The sequence below is a fragment of the Eulemur rufifrons genome, chromosome 3 (assembly GCF_041146395.1).
Source record: "Eulemur rufifrons isolate Redbay chromosome 3, OSU_ERuf_1, whole genome shotgun sequence".
Classification (NCBI taxonomy): domain Eukaryota; kingdom Metazoa; phylum Chordata; class Mammalia; order Primates; family Lemuridae; genus Eulemur; species Eulemur rufifrons.
This window is the reverse complement of record NC_090985.1, coordinates 22,533,900-22,557,040: the sequence shown is the minus strand read 5'-3', so window position 1 is coordinate 22,557,040 and position 23,141 is coordinate 22,533,900. Positions and strand designations below refer to the sequence as shown.

Sequence of the window (23,141 nt, the reverse complement as noted above, 5' to 3'; positions counted from 1 at the left end):
CCATTCAGATCTACAGCAACTGGGGGCTGAGTGAGGACATGGTGGCTGACAATCCCAGCCACACTTTCCACAACACCTGACAACATTTTAGGTCTCTCCATTTACCCCGGGCTTCGTGTTCCTCCTAGACCCACAGGCATGAGCCTGGCGACCTCAGTTCACACCATGGACTCCCAGGTCCCTGACTTCAGACTTGGCTATCTCCAGCCCACATGGTGTGGCTGTCTAAGACCCATGCGTTTGGCAAACTGGTACCTTCCAGGGACACAGAGCTGGGTGTTGGGAAGCCGCCTCTCCCCAGACTCCATTCTCCATCTCCCGCCCTGACAAATATACTCTGGGGCTACCTGGTCTGTACAGTCTGGAAACAGCCCGTCCCTACAAATGCTTCCCAGCTCACTACCCCTTGACTGCCCGCTGCATTCAGATCACTCCTGTTCACCCTCCAGCTCCCAAAACGCACCCACACCTGAGGCTCCTGTTGTCCAGGCCTTTCCTCCAGCTGCTCCCCCACCTCCTTCTGCGAGGGGCCCAGAATGGACCCTGTCAGGTCTTCTTTCAACCTGCCAAGCTGCGCTTGGAAGTGGGAAGAGCCCCCAGCTGAAACTAGAGCACAGGAGGGGACTCCCGGCACCTGGAAGTGGGAAGAGCCAGAGGGGCCAGGTCAGGTCAGAACTTCCGACTTTTCCTGGGAAAGGAAGCAGCAGAATCAAACGCTACGAGCAGGCGCGGGGCTGTCAATGGAACAGAACCAAGTGCCCTCACTGGAGCCAGAGTACCCTGGTTGTGGGCCCGGGCTGGGAGGTCAGGACAGAAACTTCCCTACTGCCTCCCAGGACTCCCTTCATGCTGAGTTTCCACATATCCAGCCCAGCACAGATTAAGTTTTACTTTCAAGTCTGCCCTGCTGGCTTTGACTTGCTCTTCTCTCAGTACGGAAGATCAGCCGATTTGTTTTACACATGCTGTAATTAGCCGTAGATCACATACAGCTTTATTTCCTATCTATGTACGTTGTTCTCATCTCCCCAAGGAAATGATGCCGCTTGGAATCTTGTGCAACTGTTTTTCTCCAAATGTTCTGAAGCTTTAGGCACAAATCACCCTTTAAATACGCAATGATTAATTGCTTTGAACAGAGCAGTATTTTCCACAACAATTTATGTGCACGGTGCAGAGGAGTCAAACCACTTAGTCAGCGGCCCTGGCCATGCTCTGCTGATGCGCCGCTGCCATTAAGTTGAGTGCCCTCTTCACGATCTGACGCCACCTTGAAGAGGACACACTGCGTGGTGAAGTGGTATAAAAATGAGCAGAAGAACAGACTGCACAATTAAAAACTGGACAAGTCGTCCCTGATGAGGCAGGAGTTACTTCTGCAAAAATATCAACAATAGGCTTGAATATAAACAAGCCCAAGCCATTCATGTCACATCAGACCTTTCGCTCAAATGAAATGGGTGATTCAAAATAAATTAGAAAAGTGCCCCTGTGTAAGTAAGATGTCGTACGGACCTTGAATATGATGGAAGGGAGGATCGGGGGTGGTGGAGGGTGGGCAGAACCGACGCTGGCTCATACTGGGACATGGGATGAAGCACATCTTCTCAGCCAAGAAAGGAGAGGGAGGAAAACCAGGTCAGTACCTTGATCTTGGCGGCTTCCAAGGCTTTTTTGCCGTCCCAGGCCCAGCCCCTCTTGGTGAAGTAGTTGACAGTGGCGAACTCGATCAGCGCAGAGAAGACGAAGGCGTAGCACACGGCTATGAACCAGTCCATGGCGGTGGCGTAGGCGACTTTGGGCAGAGAGTTCCGGGCACTGATGCTGAGAGTGGTCATGGTCAGCACCGTGGTGACCCCTGCAGGCCAGAGGGGTGGAGTGGGGAAGGCAACGTGGTCAGTGCCAGCGCCAGGACCCAGAGCAGCACCCCCGGGCGTGACAAGCAGAGACGAGAGAGAAACTGGTCATTTTAACCCTAGCCGGCACCTTCGTCTTTACTGTATGCATAACATTCGACACAGTCACAGCATTTAAGAGATTGCTTATTTGATTTATCCCAGTTGTCTCTTTCTTCTGGAACATGAGCTGAGGAGGGCAGGGAGCTGGGTCTGACTGTGGTCCTGATGACCAAACCAGGCAAATACCTGCTGCGCAACCCAGACACGCTGAGCGAGTGGTGTGTCTCTGTGGCACTGCGGCAAGATCAGTGGAGAATGGGACCCCTATTCACACTGCAGCTGGTAAAGCGCTTCACAACTGCTGTGCGCTTTGTAAGTACCCGGCTCCCCGCAAACAAAAGGGACAGGCTTTCTGTCACCAGGACTAAACCAACCTGCAGACTTGCAGGAGCCAGAGTGCAGCAGGAGCACTGAATGAGAATCTCAGTCTGGGTGCTTAAGCCCCCCAAAGAGGGCACAATGTCCCCTGCAGACTGCTTGCAAGGTGCCTGTGGCCTCAGGGGAAACCCTACAGTGACCACACAGTGAGGCCCCCCCTTGGAGGGGGCACTCCTTTAGGACTGGCATGTTATGGTCTGTTTATCAGGCATCTGAGTATCAGACTCTGATCTGAGCCACCTTGAGGATGGTGGTCTCATTATCTCCATTTTGCAGGCAGGGACCCTGAAGATTCAAAAAGTATTTAGCAATGTGCCCACATTTGCCAGCTGGTGAATGAGACAACCCATCTTCAGACCCAGGTCTGCTGTAGTCTTGCAGTCCCGGCAGCCTGCACGTGCTCATCCTGCCTTCCTCCTCAAGGCAGTTCTGCCTGCGTGAGCACGCACCTATGTGGGGGGATGTGGGTGTAACGCACCTGCTATCAGTCAAATTGTGCCCCCACCACCCTGCCAACCATTTACATGTTGAAGTCTTAATCTCATAGCCCTGCAGACTATGACCTTATTTGGAAATACAGTGTTTACAGAAGTAATCAAGTTAAAATGAGGTCATGACGGTGGGCCCCAATCAAGTATGACCGGCGTCCTTATAAGAAGGGGAGATTTGGACACAGACACGCACAGGGAGAAGGCCACGTGAACACTGCAGTTACACTGCCCCAAGCCGAGGAGCTACCGGAGCCTGAGCGAGAGAGCGAGCCCTGGAACAGCTCCTTCCCTTACAGTCCTCAGAGGGAGCCAACCCTGCTGACACCTTGATCTCAGACTTGCAGCCTCCAGAACTGTGAGACAATACGTTTCTGCTGTTTAAGCCCCAATCTGTTAGTACTTTGTGACAGCTGCCCTGGAAACTAGCATAGCGCCAAAGGAGCTAACATTCCTGGCGGCCACAGCAGCCAATAGTTTTCATTCAATGCCATCCTCCAAAGGTATTTACACATATTCAAGGAATAGGGTACCCTGCATGGAATTAATGCTTAATGAGAGATTAGTAGGCATCTTTGATTTTTCTCAGAAATCTAGTTAATCATTGTGCTGGGGGGAAGTGCTCCATGCATGACCTTAAACAAATCTCTTGTGTCTTCTTGGGGCTTTAACATCCTAACGTGCACCGATAATCTCCGAAAGGAAGCAGTCTGTAATAGACAACATTCTCCCTGCTTGTGTTTCCTGCCAGCCTACTAAGTTGCCCCTGAAGAGTTCATTGAGTACGTTAGTTTGGGGAGCACTGCCTGACCACGAGCCACCCTCCACACCTCTGAAACAATGCTGAGCTCAGTCGGGCCTCACCAGTGAAGCTGGACACGTGGCTGGAGGTCAGATGGGAGTGCCCCTGTGTCACTCACTCGTAAACTCCCCCGGCTCTTGGCTTCCTACTCACTGTGGGAGCATCCGCATAAAATGCATGCTCACTTTTTTCTCCTTTGAAAAGCAAACTGCAATAGCAAGTGCTAACGTGTGAATCATACCTTACAGTTTAGAAAGATGTGAGCGTCCATGATCACAACAGACCCGCAAAGCTTCCTTTAGTATCGCTTCTTGAATTTGAGGAAAATGAGCTTAACGGTAAGAGTCAGCCATTCAACTATGTCAGCTGTGCCAAGGTACCTCCTGGGCTAGCTCTTTCTAAACTTAGTCTATGCCTTAGAGATGGAAAATGATGTTGTTCTAGATTCTTGTCATATATATTTAATTTTTTACTATTGTATCACATTGATCGTGACTTGGTAGTTAATTTTAAGGTGGCATTCACATTTCAAAGAAAACTGCCCAATAACTTATAAAGCAGTACTTTATGAGAACTGAGAAAATACTACAGGTTGCTTATCCTAAAATCTGAAACCCAAAATGTCCCAAAATCCAAAACTTTTTGAGCCCTGACATGATGCTCAAAGGAAATGCACATCAGAGCTCATTTTGGATTTTCAAATTAGGGATGGTCAACCAGTATAATACAAATATTCCAAACCCCCCCAAAAAATCCAAAATCGAAAACACTTCTGGTCCTGAGCATTTTTAATAAGGGCTACTCAACCTGTATAGCAAAATCTAATGTAAAACAGATGCATGCTGGCAGTTTCAAACCTCACAAAAAGGCTTTTCAAATAGGAAATGATGATCAAATAGACCATGCATTATTTCCTGAACCCTCCTTTAGAAACAAATTCTAAATCCTAATCCTCAACATTAAATTCTTAACTAACTGATCAATTTGTTTCCCAAGTCACACAACAGAGAAGCTAACACTGGTTTTCTGGCATTGGTTGCTGTTGCTTTAGGTAAGGGTCAGTTGTTAGTGTCCGTCACCAAATACAAAGTGTCCAGGCCTGGCTTGGGGACACTCACCAAAGACTGTCCTGGCTGGGACTGATTCCCGGTTCAGCCAAAAGGACACCTGTGATAAGATCACGGTCATTATGCAGGGAAGGTAGGTCTGGATGACAAAGTACCCAATCTTCCTTTTCAGGTGGAAATGAGCCGTCATGATTGTGTATTCACCTGCAAATGAGAAAATTAACACCCCTCAGTCGCCTTCAGTCCTGCACTCAACTCAGGACACTGGTTCCTGCTGGCTGGGACAGAGGAGTTCACTGGGAGCCTCTTTTCACTCCCCTTTCAAGAGGACAGGGGTTTACTTGTATTATTTGGGTTAAAGAGAGGACAGAGGAGGATGCATGAGTTTCTTAGTGGTCATTTTATAAGTAAGTCTTTTGACCCTGGTCTCTGAAGAGCGTTTGACAGATGCTCTTCCTGGGGAAAATCAGATTCGTGTGTTTCACTAATCTCCGGTCACAATCTGTGCCTTTCTCTCACCGCCCCCTTGCCTGCTACTGCAATCAGGATTTCAGGATTTAGGCTCCCCAGATGTAACTCTGGACATCACAGAACCTTGCTGTGGGGGCACAGATGCCTTCCTAGTTCCCAGCCTGGGAGGCTCCAGGGAGGTGGGACGACCACTCTCCCACAGGCTCTGTGCTGGCTTGGCTGGCTGGAGGGTGAGGAACAGCAGCTCAGGGGGCCACGGATCCTGGCAGCTCATCCCTTCTGCCACCTACCAGAGACAGGTGTCGTCTGCTCGCTGAAATCGTGGGCATTTCCTTGGCGATGCCCCAGTGCCTTCTCTGGATTTGCCTCGCTATGTGGGAGGCGAGAGGGGACCTCCCGTTCTTTGCTGAGAATGATGCCGTCCTGATGGTTAACTGGTAAGGAGCTGAGGCGGGGGTGGGGATCAGAGGGTGAGTGTGGTCTGCTGGGCCAGCGTCTTGTGGCTACTGGGATTTGCAACCCCCTGGGGAGATGGGAAGTGTGCTTGGGGAAGTGGAGACAGAGCTGAACTGATCTGCAAGGAGGGGATGGTGTGGCTGGGGAGCTGGGTTGCATTTGTGAATGTGGGGAGAATGGTTGTGAGGGCTCCACTAAAGCACGCCCCAGGTGAGGGCTCAGGCTCACCTACTAGGGGAGTGGTCTGCGGCTGCGTGGACAGAGTGCTAGGACACTGGAGCTGATGACACAGCTGCAGTGCTTGCTGCTGGAATGGAGGCCCATAGCTTGGCAAGGCCAGCTGCAGGTGCTTCCTTGAGCCTTTGCTCACAAGACATCTTATGTCTAAGGAACCATAAAAATCAGATGTTCCTTATGGAAAAGGAGCGAAAATTCTGAGCATGGCCTGAGACAGGCCAGCAGCAGTAGGGTGAGCTTTCCCACAGCCCAGGCCAGGGAAGGCTGCTGAGGGGCAGAGCCGGCTCCCACATGGGAGAAACAAGGACAAGAGAAGGGCAAGGGAGAAGTTTAGCAGCCAGGACTGGATCTTTACTGAAGATCCAGTTCTGTCTACTCTCTAACGCTGGAGGAAGTGAAGTGTGGTTTATTTCTTTTCAAGTAGGATTTGAAATCACTCTCCTAATTCTTTTGGTGGTGGTGGTTCTTTTCATTTTGTTTCAAGAACTGTGTGAAACAACTGCAAACCGCAGCATCCTCCGTTAGCCCACTATTCTCCACCCCAAACTTCTGCCATGCCACCTTTCACTCATTCCTGTGAAATCAGCCCGTCTCCTCGGCCCTTCCCTTTAGTGTGGTAACCAGGCGGTGCTGCTGTCCCCCCAGGCTCTCACGTCCCCAGGGGATGCCCAGCGCAGGGCCTGTGCGTGCACAGCAGACAGTGCACAAAACTCGCAGTTTGCTCCTGCCAGCTGCAAGGGTGGACGGTGCCAACGGCCCACGATGCCCACCAGGGCTCCCCTAAGGGTGTCTTCTAGGCTTAGGGCTCATTCTGGGATCAGAGCCCCCTCCATCTCTTTAGGCTTTTCTCCTCTGCTATGGAGACTCTTTGGAACCCTGAAGTTCCCTCTCTGCCCCCACCACCCCCAGCTCATAGCTCTGCGTTGTGACCTTGACCAGGAAGGCTGGGCCTGCCGCAGCTCAGAAGCACCCAACCAGATAACTTGCAGGCTCAGCAGGTGGAAGGCACCTGCCCCTCTGGACTCCCCACCCACTCTGTATCAGAGCTAGCCAGGCCGGGGTTGCCCTGCATTGCCCCTGCAGGGTTCAGCCCTGCCCCAGCACTCGGCAGCTACAGGGTCTGCTTCCTTCTTGGTTCCCCTCAGCTTGTCTTTGTACGCTGCTTGGCTGTGCTTTCCTACATTCCCCCTCAAGGAAATACTCTCTGCAATGTTCAAGGTGGAGGTAGGGGTGCAGGTAACTGGGGGCATTTTCAAGAAGGTGCCTCCCTTTCCTGCAGAGACCACTGACATGTTCCAGTGCCCAGGGCAGGGGAGTGTTATTATTTATACAAGCGGGTCCATGTTGACTCCGGGCAGGGCCTGCTCACACAGGAGCAAATGCACCACAGATTAATGCCTGGAATCACCCTTAATGCCACGGCTGCCACAGCTGGTGCCTCTGTGAGCAGCTGCGGGGAGGGGCCAGCACTCACACAGCTGTCACAGAGGAGACACTGGTGGCCAGAATGGGTGTGCGAGGCTGGTGCCCCCTCCCATGTGGCCCTTGCAGGGTGGTGCCGGAAGCAGGTATGCTGTCCTCAGTGTACCTGGCAGCACAGCCCACGCTGGGCTCCCACCTGTGCTGGTGCTGATGTTCTCCGTGCCCACCGTCTGCCCCATCAGGTGGTACTGGTTCAGTCTGGAGCCGTCTTCTGCCACCACCACAGACTTGGTGGAGCCGTTGGTCCAGACATACACGACCTCGGAATTAGGGTACGCATCTGTGTGAGGAGGGACAGAAAGTGGCATAAGCATGGACTCATTCCCAGCCTGGAAAACACAAAGATGTTTATTAAAGGAGCAAGAGAGAGGGTAGGGAAGTTTGCACTGGCCAGGTCAGCAAGATTCCAGAAGGGCCCTGCCTCTGGTGGAAGAGCGGCGGTTTGGGTGCTGACTTGTTGGAGGCAGGCCCACAGAGGGTCTGCCCAGGGCGCTGAGCAGGCTCTGACTGTACAAGGCCGTGGTTCTCGGGATGGTTCACCGCATGCAGATGTCACCAGAGACCTGGGCTGGGAGGTCACTGGACACAGTGTGTATAAAAAAAGAAGAGAATGGGGCAGGGCCTCTCAGGGTGCTGCAGGGGCTAGAGCTTGAGAGGATGAGGAAGCAATGGCAGAGCAGTGGGGCCATGTCACAGGCTGCAGACCATGCTGAGGGGTGGCCACGGGATCTAAGAAAGCCACCTAGGCAAGAGCGCCTGGGCAGGGGCTCGCGTGTTCCAGCTGTTTCTTCAGACCTGACCCAGGGTCCAGCCTTGTGACACTTTCACAACAAGGCTGTACGCTTTCACTCCCAGCTACTCCAGCAAAGCACAACTCAACTGCACATTGGACAGAACTGTATCCTGTCACAGATGAGAAACCCAGAGGTGCCTCAGGAGCAGGGGATGAGCTGGAGAGAGGGCTACGGGGCAGCCTCCCCGAGCAGGACGTGTGCTCCGGACCTGCAGTGAGAGTGAGGGTGGGCTGCTGCCGTCCTGCAGGGTCTCACGGGGAAAACCGTGTCCTTCTAGCAGAGGTCTCGACGGGGAGAGGAAAGGAGAAGGGTTTCTTAAATGATATGCTGCAAAGTGTGGATGCTTTTTGCTAATGCACAGGGTTTCCCTCCTTCCTGTTTTAGGTGCAAACAAGTCCTCGTAACAGTTGAAAAAGTAACAAAGCACAGGCATAGCAAAGACAAGGGCCTCCCTGTGTAGGACTCACCAAAAGCTCACCTTCCTCCCTTCCCTGGGCAGGATTCTGAATTTGATGCTCTGTAGTTTTACATTACAGACAGGAGTCACTAAAGAATATATCGTTCGGCTCTGCCAATTTTTTTTCTGTGAAATCTATTCACGTTTTCTCTACCTATTTGATTCATATATTTTCTTTGCAGATTCTGATACACATATTTTTTGCTATATGTCTTGGAAATATATTCTTAAGTGTGTAGCTATTTTACTTTGTTTATGATGTTTTTTGGGGGGAACATAAGTATTAACTTTAATGTAGTTAAATTTAGCAAACTTTTTAATTTATAATTTACTCTTCCAGCACCTTATTTCAAAAGCACTCCCTTTTCCTCACTCTCTCATTACACATGAATTATAAAAGTTTTAAGATGTCTTTCTCAGTTGTGGCTTTAATCTCCTGGAGTTGACGTGTGTATATATTTCTGTATTTAAGTTTGCAATGCCAATGCCATATGGTGTGACCACCCCGTACCGGGCTGTCCATCCCACCCACTCACGTGCAGGGCCTGCCTGCTCTGCCAGGGGAGCGTCCTGAACCCGCTTTCTCTCCCCCTGGCCTGCGCTCTGCTCCCCTTCTCTATTGCTGTTTCAACCTCAGCTGCTGTAATTACACAGACCCCAAAAGTGCACTGAGAGCCGGAAGGGTGAGGCTCCCCCCTTTTCTTCTTCAGGGGGTCCTGGCTATGCCTGGTCCTTTGTTCATCATGTACATGTTAGAATCAGCTTGTCAGGATTCATTGGGAAAAAAAAAAACCCTCATGAGATTTATATTGGAACTGAATTGGATTTATAGATTATAGGTTATAGATTGGGAAGATGTGACGTCTTCTATTGTACTTTTTACATCATGGACACGATGTGTCCCCTCTCGTGTTTAGGTCTTCCACATTGAGATATCTTTCAGGACAGCTGTACAATTTCTGCGTAATAACTGTGCATGTCTTTGGCTAGACGTTCTCTGCCTAGATGTGTGATGCTCAACACTCTTCCAGTAACCAGCGTGCCCTGTGCTGTCCCAGCACGACAGCCAGGAGGGAGGCTGACAGAGAGGCTGCCGGGCTAGGGAGGGTCAGACTGTGGGCACAGAATCAGGGATATTATCCTGACGCTGATCTGCACAGGAGCGAGACACTAAATAGAAGCAAGCAGGGCAGCCCCTGGACGGCAGCTGGTGGGCTCCCGCAGATGCCATGCTTGGCTGCAGGGGTTGCTGAGTGGTATTCTGGTCAAGGTTTTTTTTTTTTTTAATTAGTATGATCTTCTGTTTGCAAGTTTTAGGTGGTATAGAAGCGTGTTTTCACTTGGACAGCACTGGAGTTCTCCTGATACAAGTGTATTCTGTCGTCATTTCCCTTCTCTACTGGGCGGCCGCGCAGCTCAGGTGGTGGACGTGGTGGGGACGCTACTCTCCGCCTTGGCAAGAGGCTGTCTAAATGTCTCCTCGTGGCACCGCTGGGCATTTCCTGCAACTCTGCTGGCTCCCTGAGCTCCACATGAATGACAATGAGGTTCTGTCTTTTTCCTATGATGTAAACGTCGCAGAGGCCTGAATAATGAAGGGCCGTGGCACTCAGACATGGATTTGAGCAGAGCAGCCCGGCTGGATTCTGGCCAGGCCATGAGAGTGAGACAGGAGATGGTAATGAGGCAGCGTCCTCGGGCAGGGCAAGCCCCTGCTTCCTGCTGTCCTTGTCCTGGCTCAGGCAGCTCTGTTCCGTCATCCTGAGCACCTGTTCTGTATTCTCTCCCCAGTTCATCTGTCTCATCCAGGGACAACTGCACGGTGCAGCTGGTCTCCCGTGGTGGCCAGTCACAGGGAGGGGGCTGTAGGTGTCCCCAGCCCACAGGGGAACTGTGAGTCTGACCCCTGGCTCAGAGAAGTCAGGGGGCCCCTAGGCCCCTTGTGAGGTGTGAGCAGGTTGGGAAACATGAATCCAGAGGCTCACAAAGGAGCCCAGGTGCTGGTGACTGAGGGCAGCCCTGGGAGTCAGGAAGCACCTGGGCGGGCAGACATTCGTCTACAGGAGCGCAGCCACGGGAAAACGCCGCCCGCATGAGCTGACTGCGCAACGCCAGATGTGCTCACAGAAGGGGAAGTGGAAGGAGGACCTCTCCCACAGGGGAGAGGCAGAACTCAGGACCCAGGCTGCTCTCGGGAGGGGTAGAGGTCTGGAGTGAGAGTGCCTGCTCCGAAGGCCAGGAGGGAGGCCGAGTGAGGACAAGAGAATGCAGATGGGAGTCGTGGAGGCTGGAAGCCGCAGAGGTGGGTGTAGAGGCTGGGTCCACGAGCCTGCAGGGCAGGGACCCCACCCGTGTGCCCTTCTGACTGACGGACTGTTCCTCCCTTCCACAGCAGAGTTGGGGATGGCACACAGTCACCAGCAGGGCGGCTCCTCCTGGGCTCTGAGGCTGAGTGGCATATGACCAGGGACACATGCCTGTGTGCTGCCAACAGCGGGACCACAGGGATGGCCAGCTGCGGCAGAGGCCAGCTCTGTTACTGACCGCCTTGCTGGGCCCGCATCCCCCAAACCCTCTTCTCAATTGTTAGGGGACGGGGGTGGGATGATTTATCTTACTGTAAGGAGGATCCAATAAAATAATAGTAAGTAGACAAAAGTTGCTTAAAATCACAGAGTACCTACGATTCATCATCATAACTCATACAATCTTGCTTTTCAAACTGCTAGTGAGTATTAAATGGCCTATTGATACTGATGATGTTAATAACATTAATAAAACAACAGCAAGAGGCAGTGTGGGCTGTGTCACGTCAGTCTGACATCGCTGGGTTCTGCTCTCTTCATCAGCAAGGATGGGGATAAAAGACCTCTCATGTCCATTCCAGCTCGGCCACTAGCAACCAACCCTAAATCCTTCTCTCCATGTCAGCGTGGTGGCATTCAACCTTTGAACTGGGACAACAGTAAACGAGGCAATCAGGTCTGCCGTGACATCATTTGCATGATTTAGAGCTCCGGAAAACATAAGGCTCGCCCTCCCCTGACCATGCATCGGCAGAGCCAGGCAAGACTGCTGGAAACATTTTCATTCACAGCCAACTTGGGCATTCATCACTGGGCTCCTCCAGGCTGCTGCCCTAGGCTGACCCTGTCTGTCCTCTCCTAACCTTATAAATCCTGGCCGGGAGGTGGCAACAGCACATGTTTGCAAGGCCTTTCAGAAGCCATGGGTTTCTGACTGTGAAAGAAATAAGGCAGCGTGACCCTGACTTCACTACCAGAGTGAGCTTGAACAACCTCTTTGAGCTCTAAGCCTCTGCTTCCCCATCTGTAGATTGGGGGAAACAGCACGTGTCTCCTAGGATTGCTGTGAGGACAAAGCGTATATGGTAAAGTCAGGTATTTATCATACACCTGATGCACACAGTAGGTGCTTCGTAAATAGTGGCGAGAGTGACCATAACCATATGTTAGGAAGGATTTTTGCTTGGTATCAAATCCATTCTTAAGAACAGATTTTTCTACCTGAATTTACTTTCTAATTGTTGGTCAAAAGCAAACCCAATTTGTGAGGACTCCTGGTCAGCCTTATCTGACAGGCTGCCTGGGGACACTCAGGAGCTGCCAATAACCAGGCAGGACATCTGTGTTACTCTCACATTCATTGCCTGTGATGCTGAGGAAATGCAGATTAGAATGTAGCAGGTCACTGGCATTTTTGTGACTTGAAAATGTACAGGATTTGAGTTCTCCAAACCCCTATCTCTAGCCTTCCCCTCTCTTACAAAACTGGGGTGGGAATGAGCAGAGTAACTGCATTGCAAGACCTTGTCATACAAACCCCATGTGACCTTCTGCAGTCTCCTGAGCTGGAAACCAAGTCAACACCTGATGCATCAATGGCACAAGATAGATAAGAAAACATGGCAAACATAAACAGACTCAGATACGTTATCTCTAACGTATCTGAACTACTGGATACCCAATATCCCTGCTTTAAATTCAACAGGTAAAAATGAGATCAGTGGGGTTTGGCCACACCCTTTTCCTTGCCCAGAAGCAACTGAGAGATAAGAGAACTACTGGAAGATGGGGATAAACAGATGACACGTCTGCCTGGTACCAAGGAAGCTATACCCCATCGCTGCCCACAATCCAGTCCTTGAAAAGTCATGGGGGTTGCTGCCGTGCCTGGTCTGAGAGGGAAAGAGTCAGAGACAATGTGCTCTCTGTGTTCCTGGACTTTAGTGGGACTGGCTCAGAAAAGAAGGAAAAGACCCTCCACTGTGCAGAGAGGAGAGGGAAGCAGGGCAGCAGGCTGGGCATGTTTAGGAGGAGATTTCTCACATAATTTCCTACCCCCTCATAAATTGATTCACTTTTTTACCATCAAACCAGCAGCTCCTTCCATTTATTTCCCATCTCCTCATGGAAAACAGTAACTTCCAAGTCACCTGGTTCTTTTTATTTCTTTTAAGAGACAGGGTCCCGCCTTGTCACCAGGCTGGAGTGCAGTGGCACAAACATAGCTCACTGTAACCTCAAAGTCCTGGCCGCAGGCGATCCTCCCACCTTGGCCTCCCAAAGCGCTGGGATTATAGGCATGAACCACCACACCCAGCCTAACCTGGTCTTAAAATCGTGGTGTTGTTTTTGAATTCTGCCCCCTTTCATCCTATATACCCACGTTTCACATCTGGCCTCCACCGTGCTCTCTTCACTTCTAACTGCTTCATGGGAACGCCCAGCTTTTGGTTTCAGCTCCATGAATGGTGATTTCAGCACGTCCTTCCTTTGCTTAGTGAACATCACCCACTCTGCCTGCCACTTTGACACGGTCCCGGTTAAGGCCTCTCCTATTTGGGTTGTGATGCCATCCTGCCATTTCCCCAGTGAGGCTTCTCTTTTTGCTCAGCACATCAACTGAGTGACTGGTGGTTATCTGTGTTTTGTCCTCACATCCGTTATGCCTCTTACTAGCCAAGTCCTACCACAGCCAGTTCTTAACCTGATCCCCAAGATGAGTTTTCCTGCCTGTGAATTCCAAATGACTTCCAGCTAAAGGAAGGTTTTAACCCAATCATCTAAACGTGTCCACCATCCATCAGGCTCCTTGGCAGCAGATCACGTTCATGCTTCTGAGCTACTTGCTGCACCAAGTGGAGTGCTGAATGCTCAACACACCCGCTCCTGATTGAATGTTTGTGTCCTTCCCAAAATTCGTATGTTGAAAACTAAAGCCAAACAGGGTGGTATTGGGAGGTGGGGTCTGTGGGAGGTGATTAGGTCATGAGGGTGGAGCTCTCATGAATGGGATTAGTGCCCTTAGAGAAAAAGCCCCAGAGAGTTCACCTGCCCTTTCTGCCACATGAGGCCACTGCGAGAAGGTGCCGTCTATGAACCAGGGAGCAGCCCCTTACCAGAAACCTGCTAGAGCCTGGATCTAACATGCCCCAGCCTCCAGAACAGTGAGAAATTTCCGTTGTTCATAAGCCCTCAAATTTGTGGTATTTTGTTATAGCAGCCCAAATGGACTAATATCCACAGTATCTCTTAAATAACAACTGTCATAGTCTATTTGGGTGCCTTTTCCTTGTGTCCTCACATGGCAGAAGGGACAAGAGAGCTCTCTGGGGCCTCTTTTATCAAGGCACTGATCCCATTCATGAGGACTCCACCCTCATAACCTAATCTCCTCCTAAAGGTCCCACCTCCTAATAGCATCACCCTGGGGATTAGGTTTCAACATATGAATTTTAAGACAACACAAACATACAGATGATAGCAGTAATCAAGGTTAACTAATGCATCAATGTGATCATTAAAACAATCTAAATTCAGACTCAACACAGACCAAACTTCAGTGTGTTTCTAAGGTGTTCACATGAGATGCTCTAGAACCTGTGTTCTAGATCATCCACACCCATGCTGAGTCACTACAGATCAGGGATGATGTATGCAAAAGCAGTCATAATTCCACGTCTGAATGTTCTAAGAGCTCCTTACAGTGAGATGTACCCCTGATTTCCTGGAATTCTCTCCATTGGATGCCAACCAAGGAAGCTTCTAGCTCTAAGATAGTATAAATTTTCATGAATCCAGATGTTCTCTCATGACTAAATCTAATACTTAATGCATCACTCCACAAATAACATTAACAAAAGTAGATATTTTTTTTTTTCTAAATTGTCTTGATGTGTTTAAGTACTTGTTTCCAAATGGAAGCCATGCCACTATCTTTAAGGAATTTCCTTACAGACTAGGAAACATGCCTCTAAAGCTAGAGCTAATCTCAACATTTGTTTGAATTCTTAAGAGTAGGGATAGCAATAACAGAAATGCCTGCTAATTCAGTTCTGCATTAGAGGAACCAGAGCATGTGGCTCATTAGAATAATGACACATACTGCATTCCTTTGTCTCCTAATAGCAGAGAACTGTTGAATTGGGTAATTTGAAACTCATTATACTATCACATTTAGCCTCTGCATGCTCAGATGCCAGTGGTATAAGTGAACAAGTTGGCCAAGCTTCTATTTTTAGTAAATCCAAAGGATGAAAGACAAGTAAGAAAAACAGTTGAATAGCATTTCTTCTCTTAAAATTAGTACATGCTGAGCTGAAACCATATAAGCCGAGGAAAGGTGAAATTTACACAGTTTTATAGCTCTCAGTCAATTGTATACAAACATGATATATGAATAAAATCCTTCTAATTGTTTTGCATATTATAATAATGACATTAACAGCAAATACAAATAAATGACCAACATCTGAAGTAAATCAAATCAATCTGCAAAATATTAGGCAAATAAAACAAAATTTGACATGAGAGTTCAAAATCTCTACTGAGTTTAAGAAGGGTGTCTGTTGATTGTATTTTATATGTAATAGTGACCTTATTTTATATGATGAAATGTAGAAAGTGAAGATATCCCATCATATGAGTATTTTAACTTTGAATGTGAAAAATGATTTAACTGCAGTTGGTTGATTGTTAAATATGACATAATTTAGTGAAGAATTAGGTCATCACATATTTTTCTTTACCAAAAACTGCTTCTGTGCTGCCTGTCCTGCACATCATACCATTAAATCTGGGTAGCACATTCATTTGAAGTTATTTAAGCAACAATCACAAAAATAATAATCTTTGACTTTTAGTATTTTTGATCAAATCAAAAGCATTATTTTTATATACAAACAGTGGCATAATTTTAAGTTGTACAAATCCATTTCCTCTGGGGATGTGAACAACTAATCTTCCTTCAGGGACATGAATCAGTGATTCTCAAATGCAATGTCTTAGGGATCTTTCCCTTAGGGACTTTGTCCTCTGTCCCAGGTAATGATGTCCACAGCCACCCCATGGGAGAAAGTGATTTAAATAAATCCTGGTGACAGTCACTTTCCATTATACCATTTCCCTCAAATAAATGTAGATTTTAATCTCTCTACAACGTTTAAAGATCATAGTTTGAAAAAAAAAAAAACGAATGATTTCCATCTAACCTGACTTCTGGCTCATCACACATCCTTCCTCTCCTAATTCCAAAAATCCCTTTGGAATGACAGAAATAATATAAAATGAGACCCTTGGAATCAAAAGGGTTTCCACATCCAAGAATGGCAGAGTGGCTGCTATCAGGTGATATCTATTACCTCTGGACACCATACAAAAAATTATTCCCTGAAGGCACTGCAGAGAGACCAAGTACAGGCAGAAACTTGGGGACCTGACACTTGGACAAGGAAATGGCCTTTCACTTAAAAATCTGTGAGTCAGAGCTGTGAGGCGGCAAAGTCTCAGATGGGATCCCTCAGTCTCACTGGCTTAAAGAACCAAAGGGAGGAGTCTGCAGCCATCAGCAGCACAGGTGGAAAGTGAGGTGTAAGATCATAGGAAGACAAGAGCCTCAGAGAGGGATCCCCACATGTGCTGTATATAGAGGTTCATAACTTCTACCCAAATCTCTAACTCACCTGGATTACACACATGCATACCTGGAACATAAGCCTACCAGCCCCACTAAAGAACAAGAACCACCTGGCATTTCAGGGGCTGCACAGGAAAGACAGGGCTTGAAGCTTGAACTCAGCCAGGTTAACTGGCTAAATAAAATAAAATAAAATAAAACAAAAGTGAACGCTGCAATTTAACAAAATTCAGAGTCTCTGGATTGTAACACTAAAATATCCAGGAAACAATTCAAAATTATTAAGCATAAAAGAAACAGGAAAAAAGGACCCACACTCAGGAGCAAATGCAATCAATGCAAACTGATCCCAAGAGGATTCAGATGATGCGTGTAGCACACAAGAATTTTAAAGTAGCCATTACAAATATGATTGAGGGTATAAAAGAAAATATGTAATGTTTTATAATAAAAAAATTATAATAAAAAAGAATAGTAAATCTCAGTAGAGAAACTGCAACTTTAAAAGAAGCAAGTACAAACCCTAAAACTGACAAATATTATACATTAAATAAAGAATTTATTGGCTATGTTTAACAGCACATTAGAAATGACTGAAGAAAGAGTCAGTGAACTTGAAGCAGAGCAATAGAAATTATCAAATATAAAAAACATAATGGGAAAACAGTATTGAAGACATGAATACACCCCTAGTGATCTGAGGGATTATTCCAAAAAACGTGTAACATGTGTAATTCCCCATATGGGAAAGAGAAAGAGGATGAAACAGAAAAAAATACTACAAGGAATAATGGTCAAAATGCCTCAAATTTGATAAAAGACATAAATTTAGAGAGTCAAGAGGCCCAGCAAACCCCAAGAAGTATAAATACAAATAAAACATGCAGAGGATTTCTGCTTTCAGGAAGCTGGAAAGGTATTTCCCCCTATTGCTCCTACCGCATATAAATAGAAACTCTGGAGATCATACATAAAATAAATATAGAAAGAATCTGAAAGGTAGAAAGAAGAAGGCAGCAGGCTTGGGACCCAAGAGATGGCACGGGGTGAGTTCTCCAGTTTTCGTCTTGCCTTAGACATCTCAGACTTGGAGCTGAGGAAGCTGGCAACTTGAAGACACCAATGGATGTAGACAAACCACCTGTACAACAACAGTAGCCTGTGTGATTTAGCCGAAGGACCAGAAAAGGGGCAAACTAGCAAGACCACTGTTCTCCAACTAAACATCATAGAAAAAAATTGCAGCCCCAGCCCACTGACAGAGTGGTATCAGAGCAGGTAGCGCACAGAGGGGGCCAGGCCATTCATCCCTGCTGGGCTGCAGGAGGCCCATTCCCCCTAGTGGCAGGAGAAGCCATGTGGAACGCCTGTAGTTGCACACTAAACCAGCAGTGGCAGCTCCCTCCTGTTCCTTGCCAGAGTCATGTCAGAAGAGGAATAATGGTGGCTCAGAAAGTCCACCACTGTTCAGCAGATGCTGTCAGTGGAGGCTACGTGGGGAGAAGATGGGGTACCCCTGTTCCTCCCATTTGGGGAAACATCTAACATCTATGGACGCTTAGTGTGGAGCTGGAAGCTCTGCCCCCACCCAGCAGTGACAGGGAGCCCCAGGCACTCTCCTTGTACTGACAGAGGCTGAGTTGAAACCTAGATTTCTACCTCCACCTGGTGGCAATAAGGCTGTGCTGCACCTTCCCCTGCTAGGGCAGTGTCAAAAAAAAAAAAAAAAAAAGGCAGCTGCAACAGAAGGTTTAAACTAGATTCAGAGTCTTGTAACATAATATGCAAAATGTCCAGGTTCCAACAGAAAACTATTCTTCAAACCAAGAACCAAGAATATCAAACTGAATAAAAATAAATAAATCAATAAATGCCAAAACAGAGATGACAGAGATGTTAGAATTACCTGACAAAGATTTTTTGAAGCAGCCATCATAAAATGATGCGATGACGAACTGCAAACATGCTTGAAGCAAATGAAAAAAAACTGAAAGTCTCAACACAGAAATAGATTTAAAAACCAAATGGAAGTTTTAGAACTGAAAAATATAATCACCATGATAAAGAGTTCAATAGGTGAACTCAACAGTAGAGTGGAGGGACAAAGGAAAGAATCAGTGAAATTGAAGAGAGAGCAACAGAAATTACCCAATCTGAAAAACAGAGAGAAAACAGAAGGAAATGAAAAGAGCCTCAAGTATTTGCGGGACTATAAAAAAGTGCTAACATTCATGCCTGTGGAGTCAGGGAAGAGAAAGAGGCTGGGGCAGAAAAAGTATTCAAAGAAGTAATTGATAAAAGCTCCCAGATTTGGCAAAAATATACAGATTCAAGGGGCTGTGTGAACGCCAAACAGGATAAACCCAAAGAAATCTACACCACTAACATCATAGTCAAACTTCTGAAGACTGAAGACAAGAAAAAAACAAGTCCTGAAAGTAACGAGAGAAATGAGAAGGAAAAACAATCTAAAAGACAGAATATTTCTCATCAGAAACCAAGGAAACAAGAAGAAAGCAGAACATTTTTCAAGTGCTAAAAGAACTGTCAAAACAATCCTATATCCAGTGAAAATATCCTTTAGTAATTAAGCAGGGAAATCAACATATTTTCAGAGAAAGAAAAACTAAGAGAACTTATGAGCAGCAGACCTACCCTGAAACTATGGCTAAAGAGAGTTTGCTTAACACAAAGGTAACTACAAAAGAAGGAATCTTGGAACACTGGGAAGGAAAAAGGAACACAGTAAGTAAAAATAGGAATAAATATAATAAAATTTCCTTCATCTGTTGAGTTTTCAAAATTGATAGTTTAAGTAAAAATTGTAACACTCTCTGATGTGCTTCTAGATGTATGTAGAGGAAATATTTATTAGGGGAAGGTAAAGGTACATAAAAGGAGGTAAGGTTTTTATTCTTCATTTGAATTGGCAAAATGAGGATACAGCAGACTGTGATAAGTTTTATAAATATAAAGTAATACCTAGAGGAATTACTGAGAAAGTTATATAAAAAGGCACACATAACCTTATAAATAAATCAAAATAGAATCACCCACATTATCTCAGTTTACCCTAATCTGTGACGTACACTGAGCAAGTGTTAATGTTCCCATTTTACAGACAAGGAAACTAGTCTGGCCAGGTCAAAACACTCTCCAGGCTTCTTAAACAGACTGCATCATATCACGCTTATTTATATACAGAACCTAGATTCTTCTCAATGAATGTGGAACTGACCCCAAAGTATATTCATGGTTCTTACTTGTGAAAATAACTTACAGCTGCCAAATTTCAGAGGGCAAGCATGGGCGTCCATTGGGAAGTCTTCAAGTTGCATGGGGCACTCAGCAGAGATAGTCAGGCTGAAAAATAAAAGATGAAAACTTTTTAATGACTCACTAACTCTAGCTATTTGTTGAGCAACCACTTTGTCCCAGAAAGCCATACCTTAGTACTTACTTTAATTAACATCTTTTATGAAATTGTCTAAATTGTCCCCACCAAATTATATAAGTTGTTTTGTAGATGAATATCATTCAGAAATTAGGCTTAAATCAAATCTACTCAGTTCTGTGGCTTGGGGCGTATATGTCCATACATATATTAATGGTCATAAAACAATTTAAGATGCCTTTAAAAATTATTTATTCTTTGTTCCCCATCCCTTCCTGAGTATTATCTAAAAAGCTTTCCTTGACAAGGTTGAAAATATATGCATTTTCTAAAGTAGTTTATAAGTTCAAAAACTATAAATGTGGGGTAAATACACATATATTCATAGGATAGGGGAAAATACAGAAAAAAGTGTAAAGAATAAAATTATAAGTATCTGCCATTTCACTTATAATTTCGCCTGGTACATTTAGTCCAGAGTTTTTCCACATGTTCAAATTTTGACCGGAACCTACTGCAATCATTGTGTTGTGAAACTGTACAGTAAGTAAACTTGTGATATAATAGCAATGTTAGGAACCAGGCCACACAGCAGGAGGTGAGCAGTAGGCGAGCAAGTGAAGCTTCATCTGTATTTACAACCACTTCCCACTGCTCCCCATTCCCCCATGAAAAAATTGTCTTCCCTGAGACTGGTCCCTGGTGCCAAAAAGGTTGGGGACTGCTGCCACCCAGCACTATGACTATCACCAATAACTATGATCATGATGGTCATAACAGCTGGTGTGTCTAAGCCAGGTACCGTGTGACGTGCTTTACCTGCATTAACTCATCTCATCTTACTAGCACGACTACAGTTGTTGCTATGACCATCCCAGTTTACAAAGGAGGAAAGCGAGGCACAGATATTGAGGGATCAGGCCAAGGATGCAGAGCTACTCAGTGGCAGCGCCATGGCTGGAGCCCAGGCTGCCCAGTCCCTGGCCACAGAGGCTCCTGGAATGCACCCAGCACACCCTGCACAGCCAGGAGCTCCATTCTGTAAGAAGTGGGGCACTTCTGGAATTGCCACACTGTGGTGCTTTTATTTTTCTGCAGACTTTGCTCATTAGGTATGATTCTAAATTTTGTTAATGAGTTTATCTTCCATTTCTTAGTTTTTCTTTCCATTATTTAAATAAAATGAAATTATATATAATGAAATTAAAATACAAAGCGTTCAAACTTCAAACACATTCTATCTTTAGAGCAGATAATAATTCAATGTTATATTAGTGCTATTGTTCAGCAGCTACAGTGAGAATCAAAATGTATAAATATTCATTTTTTGCCTTTACCACTTGCTTCTGCTACAATAACCTTCTGCTATTAAATTGGTCATATAACTCACATGACAATTGTAGACTGAGTAGCCAATGTTATCTGAATAAAATTAAAATATGTAGCAGTGGAAGTGAGGTCTGTGCCCCTGAAAGAGAGGAAATCCTCTCTTGCCATTACTGTAAGGGACAGTTCCTCCACGGCTGGAGAGAGACACATAAGGCCATGAATGCAAATGGGCAGAACACACCATAGAAGGCTCACGTTCAGGCAGGGAGATGGTTTTTAAAGTAATATTCCATATGCATTCACAGAATATGGGAAAATACAGAGAAAGTATAAAGAAAATTACAAATATCTACCATTTCACTTATAATTTCACCTGGTACATTTAGCCCAGAGTTTTTCTACAGGTACATATATTTTCTTTTCATTCTTGGTATATAAAATTCAATCTTTCTTATACCTAATATTAGCACAGGAGTATTTCCCACGTCACTGAAATCTCCACATAATCATTACTTTGAAAAGTTAACCATTTAATTCCAGCATGCCTATGTGTGTGTGTCTGTCTGTACATATAGCAACCAATTAGCTGTTGCTAGATTTTTACATTATTTTACCTGATGAATAATCTGCAATGGACCTCTTAAATCATAAATTATGAAAAAGTTCTATGATTAGAGATTATGAAATGAGTAAGGCATATATTTACTTATTAGAATTAGGAAAATTAGAAGCCGGGTACAGGGGCTCATGCCTGTAATCCTAGCATATGGGAGGCTGAGGCAGGAGGATTGCTTGATGTCAGGAGTTCAAGACCAGCCTGAGCAACACAGCAAGACCTCATCTCTACAAAAAAAAAGATTAATAGAAAAATTAGCTGGGTGTGGTGGCACACGCCTGTAGTCCCAGTTACTCAGGAGGCTAAGGCAGGAGGATCACTTGAGCCCAGGAGTTTGAGGCTGCAGTGAGCTATGATGACACCACTACACCTGTGCTGGGGCAACAAAGTGAGACACTGTCTCAAAAACAGGAAAAAAAAAAAAAGAATTAGGAAATTAAGACATAAAAACACAGCCTGTAAGGATGGTATTCAGCCAAAACAAAGGAAATAATATTACTTCATATGGCTGTTTGTAAACTTAAGCAGTTTGTCAAGTAAAGTAATAATGAAACAGAGAATTTAAACGTGTCAAATGTGCTCTAGAGCTGTGGTCTCCAACCCCTGGAGCCATGGACCAGTCCGTGGCCTGTAAGGAACCAGGTGGCACAGCAGGAGGTGAGTGGCGAGCAAGGGAAGCTTCATGTGTGTTTACAGCGGCTCCCCATCACTCGCATCACTGCCTGAGCTCCGCCTCCTGTCGGATCAGCAGCAGCAACAGATTCTGCATTATGATGAGTTGTATAATCATTTCATTATATACTACAATGTAATAATAATAGAAATAAAGTGCACAATAAATGTAATGTGCTTGAAGCATCCCAAAACCATCCTCCCCCCTGCTTCCACCACAGTCCATGGAAAAATTGTCTTCCATGAAACCGGTGCCTGGTACAGGGTTGGGGACTGCTGCTCTAGAGGATTAAATCACAAGGAGCTCAGAAAACCTAGAATTCCTTAATAGCAAAATTTTAGTAGGGAAACAAGAAGTGTATATAAAGCTATATAACATCAAGTACGAAGCAATAAATATGAAAATGAGCATCTGAAGAAACAGTGCTGCAGGAGTTTAGAGGCGAACACCTCTGATTAGGAGAGTCAAGCTTTGTACAGGTCTGTTGGCTGAGTCTTGACAACTTGGTGACTCAAGGTTAGCTCCTCCCCTCACTCTGTGCTGGTGCTCTACTCCCATCCACAAGGCCACTGCAGGCACCTTCACCTGGAGTTTCTGTTCA

The 23,141-nt window shown here is 46.1% G+C and overlaps 1 protein-coding gene across 2 annotated transcripts in view; it reads right to left on the bottom strand.

Annotated features, from left to right (window-relative positions):
• Positions 1-23,141, bottom strand: part of GABRA5 (gamma-aminobutyric acid type A receptor subunit alpha5) — a 69,806-nt gene that overhangs the window by 3,509 nt on the left and 43,156 nt on the right. For both annotated transcript variants that reach the window (XM_069465827.1, XM_069465828.1), the window contains exons 7-10: positions 19,809-19,891; positions 7,476-7,619; positions 4,745-4,897; positions 1,647-1,858 (exon numbers count right to left, since the gene is read on the bottom strand). In XM_069465827.1, the coding sequence (XP_069321928.1) occupies positions 1,647-1,858; positions 4,745-4,897; positions 7,476-7,619; positions 19,809-19,891 (592 nt within the window). The remainder of the gene's footprint in view (positions 1-1,646; positions 1,859-4,744; positions 4,898-7,475; positions 7,620-19,808; positions 19,892-23,141) is intronic.